The sequence below is a fragment of the Acytostelium subglobosum genome (assembly GCF_000787575.1).
Source record: "Acytostelium subglobosum LB1 DNA, scaffold: scaffold13, whole genome shotgun sequence".
Lineage (NCBI taxonomy): Eukaryota > Evosea > Eumycetozoa > Acytosteliales > Acytosteliaceae > Acytostelium > Acytostelium subglobosum.
The window spans coordinates 809,015-822,424 of record NW_012236520.1 but is presented as its reverse complement, the minus strand read 5'-3'; the positions used below and the strand labels follow the sequence as shown (position 1 = coordinate 822,424).

At 42.3% G+C, this 13,410-nt stretch overlaps 8 protein-coding genes across 8 annotated transcripts; 4 read left to right on the top strand and 4 right to left on the bottom strand.

Moving 5' to 3' along the window:
- Window positions 1-96: 96 nt before the first annotated feature.
- On the top strand, window positions 97-546 carry SAMD00019534_070070 (hypothetical protein; the record flags this gene model as incomplete). The annotated part of the gene is made up of 2 exons (XM_012898119.1): window positions 97-342; window positions 412-546. 2 exons carry the CDS (start codon window positions 97-99, stop codon window positions 544-546), a joined length of 381 nt encoding a protein of 126 aa, XP_012753573.1.
- Window positions 547-748: 202 nt separating this feature from the next.
- SAMD00019534_070060 (hypothetical protein) lies at window positions 749-1,120 on the top strand (the record flags this gene model as incomplete). Its single annotated transcript, XM_012898118.1, has 1 exon — window positions 749-1,120. A coding segment is annotated over one exon (372 nt), but the record flags the coding sequence as incomplete, so codon positions are not given.
- Window positions 1,121-1,305: 185 nt separating this feature from the next.
- SAMD00019534_070050 (hypothetical protein) lies at window positions 1,306-2,425 on the bottom strand (the record flags this gene model as incomplete). The annotated part of the gene is made up of 3 exons (XM_012898117.1): window positions 1,306-1,613; window positions 1,694-1,878; window positions 1,941-2,425. Coding segments are annotated over 3 exons (978 nt in total), but the record flags the coding sequence as incomplete, so codon positions are not given.
- A 3,541-nt stretch (window positions 2,426-5,966) lies between these two features.
- SAMD00019534_070040 (hypothetical protein) lies at window positions 5,967-7,398 on the top strand (the record flags this gene model as incomplete). The annotated part of the gene is made up of 2 exons (XM_012898116.1): window positions 5,967-6,005; window positions 6,067-7,398. The coding sequence occupies 2 exons, from the start codon at window positions 5,967-5,969 to the stop codon at window positions 7,396-7,398; spliced, it is 1,371 nt and encodes a 456-aa protein (XP_012753570.1).
- A 93-nt stretch (window positions 7,399-7,491) lies between these two features.
- Window positions 7,492-9,181, bottom strand: SAMD00019534_070030 (hypothetical protein; the record flags this gene model as incomplete). Its single annotated transcript, XM_012898115.1, has 5 exons — window positions 7,492-8,130; window positions 8,201-8,376; window positions 8,482-8,585; window positions 8,680-9,030; window positions 9,147-9,181. The coding sequence occupies 5 exons, from the start codon at window positions 9,179-9,181 to the stop codon at window positions 7,492-7,494; spliced, it is 1,305 nt and encodes a 434-aa protein (XP_012753569.1).
- A 246-nt stretch (window positions 9,182-9,427) lies between these two features.
- SAMD00019534_070020 (hypothetical protein) lies at window positions 9,428-10,057 on the top strand (the record flags this gene model as incomplete). The annotated part of the gene is made up of 2 exons (XM_012898114.1): window positions 9,428-9,772; window positions 9,854-10,057. Coding segments are annotated over 2 exons (549 nt in total), but the record flags the coding sequence as incomplete, so codon positions are not given.
- Window positions 10,058-10,252: 195 nt separating this feature from the next.
- Window positions 10,253-10,889, bottom strand: SAMD00019534_070010 (hypothetical protein; the record flags this gene model as incomplete). Its single annotated transcript, XM_012898113.1, has 2 exons — window positions 10,253-10,671; window positions 10,745-10,889. 2 exons carry the CDS (start codon window positions 10,887-10,889, stop codon window positions 10,253-10,255), a joined length of 564 nt encoding a protein of 187 aa, XP_012753567.1.
- A 287-nt stretch (window positions 10,890-11,176) lies between these two features.
- On the bottom strand, window positions 11,177-12,760 carry SAMD00019534_070000 (hypothetical protein; the record flags this gene model as incomplete). The annotated part of the gene is made up of 1 exon (XM_012898112.1): window positions 11,177-12,760. The coding sequence occupies one exon, from the start codon at window positions 12,758-12,760 to the stop codon at window positions 11,177-11,179; it is 1,584 nt and encodes a 527-aa protein (XP_012753566.1).
- Between the last annotated feature and the right edge of the window lie 650 nt (window positions 12,761-13,410).

The following is a 13,410-nucleotide window of genomic DNA, read 5'->3' as shown; positions in this document are numbered from 1 at the left end:
CACACAACAACAACAACAACAACAACAACAACAAAACTTGTAAATACACCATCATTATCATCTTCCCCATCAACACCAAATCGATCGCTTATGACTATGTCCAGCAGACTTAAGGTTGCGCCTCAATCCATCAAGATAGGAGGTGAAACACCGCACAAGCGACAACAATCAATCACCAATGCAAAGGCCAGTGGACTACCAGTTCCACAACAGACGTTCAAGGCAATGATACCATATACCAATGAGCATTTGACAACAGGTGAGATCATTCCCGAACCAGCAAAGAAAAAGGCCAAGACAATCGCATCCTCCACCATCATCGATCAAACTCCCAAGACAAAGGTATGTTACCAACACCATACACACGGGTCACTTGATTACTAACTACTATTCAAGCACTGCAACTGCAAGGTTGGTGGTTGTAAGAAATTGGGAAGTGGCCGTCAAAGCCTTTGTGCCAAAGATGGACGCAAGTGCAGCCAAAAGTGCGGGTGTGGTGGTGGCCTGTCTTGCCTGATAGATAGGGATAAGAACGATAACAAGTAGCATATATGCTGATAATGTTTGGTCCACCACCAGCTGGACATCCCTGATAATCTTGATCAAGGTTGAGCTGTTGATTTATCATCAAAGATGCATACCAAACCATTAGAGTTTAGGGTTTGAAAAGATCTATAGACTGCTTCCGGGTTGAAAGTTGCAAAAGAGCAGTCGATTGTTTGAAGTACTCAGAAAGATAGAGAGAACAATGGTGATTACAAAGACTCAGTCATTGGCTTTATACAAGAACATTCTGCGATGTCATAGAGTACTCACCGAACCAATGCGATCGATGGGTGATCAATACGTCAGAACAGAGTGGAGACTACATAAGAATGTCAATCAATCACTCGCCAATGTCTTTTACTCCAAATGGAACGAGTATCTACACTTTATGATCAATCAGCGTGTGGAGGGCATTGAAAATGTAGTAATGGCTTCAAGCGACTTCGAGAGTCCCCATACTGACCTGGTGGTTGGTCGCGATCTATCCTCAGACGAGTCCACTCGAATGACTGACAAACAAAAGGAACAACTCAAGAAGCTCAAAGAAGAAGCTGATACCCTTTTCTTGAAGAGTTAACAATAACAACACCATGGGTCGACTTCAATAGCGACTGCTACTGCTGCTGCTGATGAAACAGGTTGGGCATCACCATCCAGCACATTGCTGGGTACTCACTTCTTCAACAACCACAACTACAACAACAACAACAATGAACTACATATAAACGAGCAGCAGATAGAACATATTAAAGTCTACTTCTTCTTCTTTATTGCCACAAAGTACTGACAATTGTAGATGACCTTCATCAATGAATGTTTGTTGGATGTATACTCTGTTTCTCTGAGCTCCTCATGCAATATATCGAATCCACTGTTTAGAATGACATACCGCAGCTGTTCATAGCTCAGCTCTATTGAATCCTTATTATCGGCGTAGTGATACAGCAGTGGACCAAAGTTGATCCAGTGTCCACCCTCCTTTAGCATCCTGACAAGGCACTCGACATACTCTACAATGTTTCGTGCTGTATCTATGAAGAAGCAAGTACAAACGCTGTCAAAGTGATCTGGACACCGGTGTTGGAGGTATTTGGTTAGTCACATATGATCTAGGCGCTGATTCTTGTCGCTGCTGCTGGACGCTTACCATCTTGAACTGACTTTGTAAAGTCGCCAGCTACCATGGAAAACTCGATGTTGTCATCGTTTGGGATCATCTCGTGTGGAAGTACATCGGGTATCTTCACTGGTCGTATCTGATCGACATCTCGCAACACATTTACTGACTGGTGGATGAATGGATATATGGTGAACTCATTGATCTTGCTAGTCCTATGATTACAAGTATATCAGTCAGTCCGGTTGTTGTTATTCAGCTATAATATTACACCTACTTGTTCAATATAAAACTTGATGATAGCAACATAAAGTAGCTAAACTCGATGCCCTGACATGAGAATCCTCTGGATACCACCTCTAGACATAGACGACCCAGGCCTGCACCTGGACAGTATACTCTAATATGACTCCTTTTTTCTTTGTCTGGGTATAATGATTCGAGACGTTCCAGAATTGGCAAGAAGGTCGTATCTCTCTCTTTCTTGCCCTCTACGCTCCACTCTCTAGCAAACTGTCTGATGGTGCTCTTCACCTTGTCAATGTTACGTGGGTCTGGTGCGAAGCTGATGTGTCCATCCTGATTGACCATGGGAATGGGTGATGTCGACTTCTCTGGCATGAACACCTGGTTGCATTCCTGAGCAATCTTTGTCAGGAAGTTGGCATTTCCCAAGGCACCCTGTCGCAGTGCACTCAGCTTACCGCTATAGTTCGGTAACAGTAGCTGAGACATATTGTAGTCAGTATTCGTGTTCTCACTCTACTACCGATGACTATAACAATATCTACCTTTTGTGCATCAGTTAGTTTGTTTATGAAGTAGTCCTCCATGTGATTTGCCCAATCGATAGAGTATTCTCGATAGTTGAAGAATGAGTCCACAACCTTTCTAAAGTGCTTAGTTTCCTCCTCCTCGTTATCGCCACCGTCGTCTTCTTCAAAGTTGTGACCGTGGTCATGAGTGTTATCATCTTGATGATGATGATGATGATGAGTATGTACACTATCGTCTTTCAAGTCATGTTGGTGTGACATCTCCTCTTAAATTGTAGGTATTATAATGGTCTCAGAATGAATGATAAGATAGTAGGACAAAGTGACCTGTTGTCCATCAAAAACATGGGTTTTGAACGTGTTAACTGGCACTGTACATCTTATATTTGCACAACAATCCGGATCCAATATAGCCTACCTAGACAGGATCATCCATATCAGGATAGACAGTGTCAGAGATCAATAAGAAATGTAAAAAACTTCTTTTATAGAGATTTTAAATTATAACTGGCTCCTTTAACTTTAACCATAATGCAGTATTTATTCCCTAAAGGTTTATATAGTCAGAGGTTGTCTGTTTTGTCCAGTTTGATGATCTTCTCTCATATCAGTGTCCTTTCTTCCTGAAGATGTTGGTATGTCTATAAAGGTGATCATTGGTTCCAATATCTCTGTGGACGGTTTCCTATTCCAATCGATATCGGGTAGTAAGGGAGGTGCACTGTCCATATCACCCAACAAAAATGAACTAGCACTCAACTTTCTATCAACAATGCTACCTCTTTCTGGAATTAGGCTGTTCCGACGATCAAAGTAGAAGGATGAGGAGTAGGGATTACTATTCTTTCTTTCAATTTCCCAAGGATCAAAGTAATCGAAAGGGGCAATATTGTTGTATCCTGAACTTGCCTTCCTGACGATGTTACTTCCTCCAACTCTGATGTCTCCACTACTATTATTTAGCTCCTTATCATTTTGTTGTAGTTGTCGATTTGGTTGGGTTGTTGAATCTAACTTTGGAAGAGTATTTTCCATTGTTTGAGGTGTGATAGAGTATTTGGGAACTTTAAATACAGTGTCAGGAGTTGATAAGATGATTGGTAGTGATACAGTATCGATATTTGGAGTATTGATGACACTCTGGTTGTGTGTTGAGTCAGTAGAGAGCTTTCTATCATTCAAACTCTCACAAATCTGGTCATTGCAATTGAAGGTAGGGGTGGAAGGGACAATAGAGTGATGAGATTGAATTTGAATATGTATCTCTGGAGATGGTGTATGTTTTAAGTCAGGCTGTTGAGGCATAGTATTGTCAGAAGTGTTATAACATTGTTGATGTTGTAGTTGTTGTTGTTGTTGTTGTTGTTGTTGTTGTTGTTGTTGTTGTTGTTGTTGTTGTTGTAAAGATGGATGAAGTTGTTTGTTTAGGTATTTTACAGGGATGTTTGGGGTGTAGATAATAGAATAGGCGTCATGTTGATTTACAGAATGCTCAGAGTGTATCTGTGCATTGGGATGGAAATGAAATAATGTATTATAGAACTCGTGCACAATCCATTGCATATGAGTTAACTTCTCATCTGAATTGGACAAAGCTTGTAGATCTGGACTAATCTTTATAGGTGAAGGTATGATAATAGGTACTTCGCTTGATGATACAACTAATGTAGATAGAGTTGTAGTTGGAACCACCATGGGATCATTAGAATGGGAATTGTCTTCAAAGTTCATTTGTTCTTGTAATATAATTATATTGGTCTAATTATTATTGAAATCTAGTTTGTGTCATTATTAATTGAAGAAAATAATAAGGTTAAGAATATATATTCATTAATTATCTTCACCTTCAAACAACAGGCACATTAACTTTTCCTCCATCTTACTTAAAAAGGAAAGGCTAAGTACACAGGACAAAGAAGAAGCGGGGTAATCCAAATTAGGTGTTTGAAAAAAAAAAACTATGTTGATTATTTACAGTGTCCAACAATTCAAAAAAGAGAGATAGAATTATATCTTTTCTTTAGATCATTCAATCATATCATTGTTACTAACATATACATAGAACTATTATCTCTTTTCATTTTTGATCACACACAGCGGTCTTTACCTTTGGTGCTCACCTTTCAAGGTAGACCTGGTGTCACTAATTCATCAAACAAACGACAACAACAACACACAGAGGAGTCAACTACATTACAAACGACTACGACAACAACAAAAATGCAGGAACAAGATCAACATAAACAAAATGCAGAATCAACGCCATTGTCATCATCACTGGAATCACTCTCCAATGACAATCAGGTTAAAGAACCAGTGTTCAAAAGCATCACAGTAGAGATTGAACCTTTTGAAGCTCCTAAAAGAGAACCTTTGAATGATCAACTACAGAATGAACATCTAGACAACAACGACAACAACAACAACAGCAGTATCAGCAAAAACAGCATCAACAACCTTAGGAGTTCGATAGAGAGCATTCCTATTGAGAGAGGAAGCACTTCAAGCAAGAAAGAATCACCCAGGGCATCAGAGGAAAAGAATACAAAGACAACAGAATCAAAAAGACCAATTGGTAGTGTAGAGAAAGGACCAACAGCAGCGTCAAACCAGGTCAGGCTGACTGCCAATGAACTTCTTGAGGAGGCACAACGGCCAACGTTGGAGCAGTATCTGTTTCAACAACCTCGCGACCCAAAGAAGCTGGCACAAGAACGATCTGGCAATGCTGTCAAAATACCCGAGTGGCGCGACGCCAATGGCAGTCTATGTATCGTCGACAAAGTCCCTGSCCTTTGCCCAAGAGTTTGAGACATGTGCATCTTGGACAACAATTCGAGAGTTTCTTCAAGTGCTAGAGGGGAAGATCAGCAAGTCCTGCAAGAGAAGGTTTGTATTACATATTCGAGAGAATGGTGTATTCCATCGTATTAACAAGAGAATTATACACAGATACTTGCAACAAGGCGGATTGACTCAACTTCATACCTGTCTCAAGTATGCACAACAGACCATCACCATCCCAAGAGACCTAATACTATTACTCAAAGTAARGCATGATGAATGAATGTGATTGAAAGAGGATAGAGATGACTGACACTCGGATCTTTTGTCATTGGTCTTATTAGGCACTAAAGGGTCTACCAGCAACACTGGAGCATTTAAAGAGTTGTGGCACTATTGGAAAGACAGTTAGATCATTTAAAAGGCATAGCAACGACACTGTCAGAGAACTGGCAAGCAATATCGAGCAGGACTGGATGGACCTTGTCAAAAAGGAACCAAAGATCTCTGATGACGACCAGGGTGGCCTGAAAAAGAGGACAAGGGAGGGCGCAAACACAATGGACAAAGGTAATATCAACCTCACTCTTATTAGAGTTATTAATAAATCACTGGCACCACCCGATCTAACTAGTTTGAACTGTCCACTGATACTCAATGATACCATCCGAATCCATTAATCTCAACTAGATACCTCAAAAAAGACAAAGAATGATAGTCCGCCACTGAAACCAACAACAAAGATGTTAACCGCTACGCCATCCTCAGCCATTGCCAAAAGCGTAGGTATCAAAGAATCAGAGGAATACATGAAACTAACAAATATTTATAATCAACCTTTAGGATTACGATGACAACTTTATGAAGAACCTCTCTAACAACAAAGGAGCCAAGCCATCAGCAACACCACAACCGTCCAAGGCTTCATCCAAGATATTTATACCACCCACATCCTATAGGAAGCAGCCAGCAGAGATGATCAACAAACAACACCCACAGCAGCATCAACCACAATGGAAGCTACCTCCTAGACTTGACACCGCTGTCAAACCAATAGAAACGATGGCACCAAACGTCAACATCAATCCCAACAGCGTTGGCTCAGTGTCGTTGCTTGACCTGACAGACTCTCACAGTGCTTGGGATGATGATCTACCACTCGCCAACGACAATGAACCCGTTCCAGACCCCAACAGAAGGAAGTCAAGCAAAGGTCGTGTCAATGTAAGGTGGGCATCTGACGACCAACTACTACAGATCAAGGAGTTCACGACAGAAGTTGAGGAGATCCATGAAACAAAGGACTTTGAAATGGCGAAAGCAGCAGAGCACGAAGGCGAGAAACGATTCAACCTTAACTCTGGTTCCAAAAGAATGGAAACCACCACACTTTGGACCACTCCATCAATGCTGGATGTCGATTCCCTACCTGCACTTGATGAGGGCTCAGCCAGCACAGAGAAGATTGCACAGGCAGAGCGCGAGAACTTCACCCTGATGGAGGTATACTTTGCTGCCAACATCCCTGACAATCCCAAAGAGCCCGACTCTGTGGAGGACTATGACGAGTCTAAGGTTCCTGTGTTCTCCTTCCTGGATGCACCTGAACCAACTCCAATGCAACTACAACAAATGTCGTCATCACCCAACTTTGACAATATCCTCTACACAGTGCCATCATTTACCTCTTCCATCACTAATCAACAGAATTCATATGATAACATGGCCTTTAACAACAACAACAACAACAGCAACATCAATAACAATTATTTATTTGGCAATGGAATGGACATGGCAATGAACAACAACAACATCAACAATATGAACAACAACAATCTAAACTTTGGAGGCAACATCAACTATAACCAGTCCTTCAACTCAACCAATGGTGCATTTGGTAATAACTATGTAAATTCATTTACCAACACTCCTGTCAACAACTTTAATACCTTCCAAGGACAACAACAACAAGGTTTCAGCAACAACAATAACTACAATGGATTCAATGGCAATGATGGAAACTTCTACAATAACTTTAATGACAACTTGAATAGTTTCCAACAACAAGGTTTCAACAACAACATTAGCAACAACAACAACATTAGCAACAACAACAACAACAACCTCAACAACACTTTGAATAGTTTCCAACAATATAATCAAGGCTACTCATAGCCCAGCGTATAGGTCGACTTACTTTTAATTGAGTATTACATTATTTATTTAAGCGATGTTAATGGGAATTTAGAGTCTAAGACGTGAATATCTCTAAAGTTTGGTGATGGTTCCATCTTGATTGATCTTTGCAGAAACCTCAGTATCCAACCAGTCCTTGACATTGTTGTTGACATGGTATCCCTTCGTGTAGAGAGTACCAGTCTGACCTTGCTCGACGGTCTTTCCTGACTTGTCAACGACCTTTGCCTCTATTCCTGGCAGCAACTGACCAACACCAGATTGGTTAAACACCACTCCAGTCAACTGACCTGGTGTGTTCACAACAACGTCGATGTTTGATATTCTCTTGACCTTGAGTCTCTCCTCTGCTTGCTTCAACAAGTCCAACTTCACATTACCACAGACAACCAATGACTGCAGCGACTTCAAGTCGAACTTGTTGAGCTTATCGCTTGTCAGCAGGGCCTCAAGCTGCTCACCACTGACGACCAACATCGAAGACTTGTTCTCGTGGATGGTGCTAAGTGTGGTCTCGACAGAGAACGAATGGCTTGGAACGATGACCAATGTTCCGTTGGACAAACAACCGAGGTACAGGGCATAGGAAGTGCCATTGTGGAATGGTACACTGAATGAAACTCTGTCTTGGGTCCTCAATCCCAACAATCCAAACAATGCATCTCCAGTGTTGATCAATGAGTTTTGTGTGAAGCCAACCAATTTACCATCCTATAAAGAATCGACAAAAAGTGTAAGAGATGATGGTCTTCATGGTATACAGGAGGACGTTCTTTCTTACCTTTGTTGGAATCAAAGTGGACAGAGATGTTGGGGTAGTCTTTGTCTTCTTCAACAGGTTCACTTGGAGAACAAACTCCTTGAAAAGGTCGATACCTGGCTCCTGGAAGTCGCTAGTAGTGATGATGTATTTCAACTCTGGGAATCGGCTGTCTCTGTGATATTCATCCATAGTGACTAATTGATTGATTGATTGATCGATTGATTGATATGAGCGAGTTGTGAGTGAGTATTCACGTTTTTGTTTCAAAGATTGACACATCGTTGATGACGATACGTTACTTCTGTCAAGGTTGGGGAAGAAGGCAATGGCCTCATCAACAATCACTCTGTTCTTAACCTCAGCCAACACCAAAGCCTTTGATGAGGATGTAGCCAAAACCTCACTGGATATTGTGGTATGATGACGATGATGATGAAGTCAGTGCCATGTCGCATGAAATTGTAGTCTACCTATTAATCTGTTTCTTTGGTACCTACCCAATTTGGCTGAGTGTTGACTCTGGGGCGACGGGCACAAATGGGACGCCAGCAGCAGCGGCAGCCATTTGAGTAAATACGTGCTCTGATGATTGAGGTGCGTTGGTCATCACTGGTTGTTGGTTCTTGATGTTGGCCTCCACGAAGCCACTGGCCAGTCCGCTGACACCACCCCAAAGCTCCTTAAAGTTGAACTTAAGACTGCTGGCCTCGTTGGGGAACAAGAGTGCATCAAAGAATGGGTACTTCTGAGCGGCCTTCTCCAATCTTACTGGGACAGTCTCATTGGATGGTGTGAACTTGGCTCCCTGTGAAACGGCTGAAGCAAAGTATCTGTTCAACAATGAAGTTCTGTTTTGTAATGACGATGAATGATAGATGTCAATATGATGTTGCTGCTGCTGATGCTGTTGTTGTTGCCCCCTGTTTATCATTTCCTGTGATCTGATTGATAGACTTGAACGTACATTGGTGTATGTTTAATGGTGTTGTTAGCAAGCATTATTATATATTTATGTTATCGTTGTTGTTGCTAACAGTAGTCCCGAAAAGATAGTAGTGTCAGTTGTGATAAAGAGACTCATTTATCGTGATCATTTTGTGTGTTTGGATGATCAGCCTTGCCTTTGTAACACCAAAATCATTCAAAAAATAAATAAATTGGTGTTTTTTGAACTACATGTTAATCGATAGAGATAAATAGTACAAATAAGAAACACTGTGTTGTATGTAATATATATAGTGTTAGTATAGAGAGAGAATGTCATCAAGGACACCACCTCCACCTCCTATCGTGGTAGCATCCACAGAGTACACTGCGGCAAAGAGGAAGAGTGTTTTGTCAAAGAGGTTCAGGGTGCAGACAGAGAGTGATAGACAAGTTTTGAGACAGTGTCAGATTGCTACACATATAGATCAGCTGGAGAATGACAATGAGATCGCTCAAGACCTAGACGATGACGATGACTACGTCGACGACGACGATGATATGGTCTACTCTACTCCAAAGAACAAGAGAAAGATAAATAGGGATCGCGAACGCAAGAAGCATGAGACAAAGATCATGTCATTCCCTCTGGTCCTTGAGAAATCTGTAAGTTTGCAAACTGTTGCTGCTGCTTCACTGTTGATATCAGGTGTGTCTAACTTAGATTGTTCATTCTTGCTGCTGCAGTACCTGGACACACACCCTTCACACGTGCCAACATATCTGTCGGTACAATCTGCTCCATCGATCTATCCTCCACGACACTTTTGTTCGATATGTGGAGGCATTGGAAACTACTCGTGCAAGCAGTGCACCATGCGATACTGCAGTCCTGGATGTTATGTCGTCCATAACGAGAATAGATGTAGGCGAGCTGCCACTGCTAACTACCTGTGAGTTGGCAACATCAATGTACACTGTTAACAATAATAATTGATTGGATCGATTGATTGGTTGATTGACCGCAATCATCACACTCACTACTGGAGAGTGTTCCTGTTTTATTCGTTTAACCAAGTAAGCTCGTTCGCTCACTAGATTGCTCTATATAGACTACTTATATATATATTATATACTACATGTGTATTACAAGACGACATGTCCTTTGTCCACCTTTAGTATACTGTCGTATTCTGGTATTCTAAAGGCCATTTGCTTTGGCGACATGTTACTGTTACTACTAGCAACATGTGATTCTGATGCACCAGCTGGAAGTACAATGCTGCCAGCGTTGTTCATCTGTCCAACCATACTCTTGAGTTGATCGATGGTCTCATTCTGCTGCTTGATCGTCTCCTCCAACGACTGGAATCGAGAGCTGAGTGCCTCCTCCTTCTTCTTTTCCTTCTCTGCCGATCGATTGTTCTCGTAGGCGAGTAGTCCAACGGCCACCGCAAGTAAAAAGAACTCACTTGCCATCTCACTACCTAGATCAATCGCACTATTTACATTGAGTTGTGTTGCCTTTCTAGTTGTATCGCCACTAATCTTTGTCAGATATAGGTCTGTTGTGTTCACAGAGCGTCAGTTAGTCTTGGACCTCCTCCAACTCTAAAAAATGTTATATTCAATCCCTACCAATCTTGTAGAAACCACGAGCAACCCAGACCATAGAGTCATGGAAGCGAGGGGACTTGCTTGCCACTGCCTTGACCTGCTTTGAGAAAGGCTTTGCCAAACTCTTTACAAACAAGCTTCCAACCTTTAACAGTGGCAATACCATCTTATTTTGGTGTAGTATTTCTTTGTTGAGATATCTGTTGGCTGTTGTTGTTTAAACTGACTTGCTACTTATATATATAATTATCTATCTTTGTCTTGAGTCGACAGGAAGTTTTGAAACAGAATGATGACGATTGGCTGTGACCTGGTCGTCAAAAGAGTGACCAAAACAAAAATCGATCAAGAAAGATGACCACTTTAGCACAAAACACACAAACAACTCAGAAAGACGTAGACTGTTTGATGATGATTGCGTTGTTGAGCAACATTATTGTGATCTGAAACGATTTAATAACTTCTTCCAAAGAGTGTCCACTTCTTGGCCTTTCTCTCACAGGCGAAACAACAGGTCTCGGCGGTGATGGCTGGAAGATCTCTCAACTCGGCTGGGTTGAGTGGGATACAGAGTGACTTGGCGGCACCGGTCAAGCGGAAACCCTTCTCGGACTCGTCCTTGTTCTTCAGAGACTCCTCGTTGGAACGCTTCTTGACGCCATCCTCACACTCTGGCACCTCACACCATGGTGCCAACACCAAGTGACGCTTGTCCAATGTTGGGACAAACTCTGGCCATTGGGTGATTGGGGTGATTGACTCGTTACGGGTCTTGGTGGCACGGGCCAAGAGGTTGGCCTGGATGGCTTGCAAGGTCTCGCTGATCGTTTGAACCAAACTGGCATCGGCGACAGAGCTCTTCTCGCGGTTGTCACGACGACAGATCATCACGCAGTTCTTCTCAATGTCCTTTGGTCCGATCTCGATACGGATTGGGACACCCTTGAGCTCCCATTGCTGGAACTTGTCACGTGGACTGTAGCCTGGACGAGCGTCAAGGTGAGCACGAATGCCAGCGTCCTTGAGGAGCTGGACGACCTCCTCTGACCTCTTGTCGACAACAGAGTTGTCACTGCCAGAGAAGTAGAGTGGGACGACCACTGCCTGGATTGGAGCAACTCTTGGTGGCAAGACGAGACCATTGTCATCTCCGTGGACCATGACCATCACACCAATTGTTCTGGTGGTGATGCCCCACGAGTTTTGCCATGCCAGCGACTTGCCTCCCTTGTCGTCCTCGAACTCAATGTTGAACATCTTGGAGAAGTTCTGACCGAGACAGTGAGAGGTGGCGGCCTGGATTCCACGACCGTTGGTTGGGATGAAGCCCTCGATGGTGGAGGTGTAGAGACCACCAGCAAACTTCTCCTTCTCGGACTTGAGACCCTCGATCATTGGCACAGCGAGCAACTCCTCATAGACACGCTTGTACAGTCTGAGAATCTGGAAGACCTCCTTGTCGGCCTCCTCCTTGGTGGAGAAGACAGTGTGACCCTCCTGCCAGAGGAACTCTCTTGATCTCAAGAATGGCACGGCGTGCTTGAACTCCCAACGCACGACGTTGACCCATTGGTTGAGCTTCAGTGGGAGATCACGATGCGAGCGAATCCACTTGGCGTAGGCTGGGTACATGATGGTCTCTGATGTTGGACGGATGGCGACTGGCTCGGAGAGCTGTGATTGGCCCGACTTGGTAACCCATGCGACCTCTGGGGCGAATCCCTCAATGTGGTCCTTCTCGGTGGTCAAGGCCTTCTCCGAGACGAGCAGTGGGAAGTAAGCGTTCTGAACGCCCAACTTCTTGATCTCGGCATCAAAGAATGCTTGAATCTGCTCCCAGATGTTGTATGACCATGGTCTGAGCACGTAGCAACCAGAGATGTCATAGTAGTCGATCATCTCTGAACGAGTGATGACGTTGGTGTACCACTCTGAGAAGTCCTCCTCCTTGCCAACACCAGCAGTGTTTAGCTTATCCTTGGCCTCCTTTGACTTTACTTGTTTCTGTTGTGGTTCTTTCTTATCCTTTGTTGCCATATTTATATTTTATATATGTATGTCTGTTTGTTTGTTTGTTCACAGTGTGAATGAAAATGGTGATGTTGATGTTGTTTGTGTTGTTGTTTGTGTTCAACTTTGTCGAATGAGTGTGTGTTTGTTTTATGATGGAAAAAAAAAAGTCAAATGCTTTGACTGAGGTCACTCTTAACAAATAATAACCTTAGGTTAGTCCCCCAACTGGTTGGTTGATTTAATAGTTATTTGATAACTAGAGCTATTGCCAATAATCGGTCCCTGGTCTCCAATCTGTGGATTCTTATCTGTTTACAACTTAATTCTGAAAAAAATAACAAATCGGATGGGAAACACTAAAGTTGGATGATCTGTCTATCTCTTTCCTCTATCTTTATGTTGACCCTTTGTATAGGTTTTAAGAGTTTGTTATTATTACTATTATTATTTTTATTATGGAATTGCTTTTGCAAACAAATTTTTAATCAGGACCAAACTTTTCGAATTGAATCTCAAAATATCTTTGTCTGGCAGACACAGAATCTGTTTGAATGAAAGTCTCTCTCACCTTGAATCACTCCGAGACATTATGTGAAAGTTGTTATAAATTAAAACAGATAGATAAATACTATTATACTTATTATTATTATTATTATTGTTGTTGTTGTAGAGTG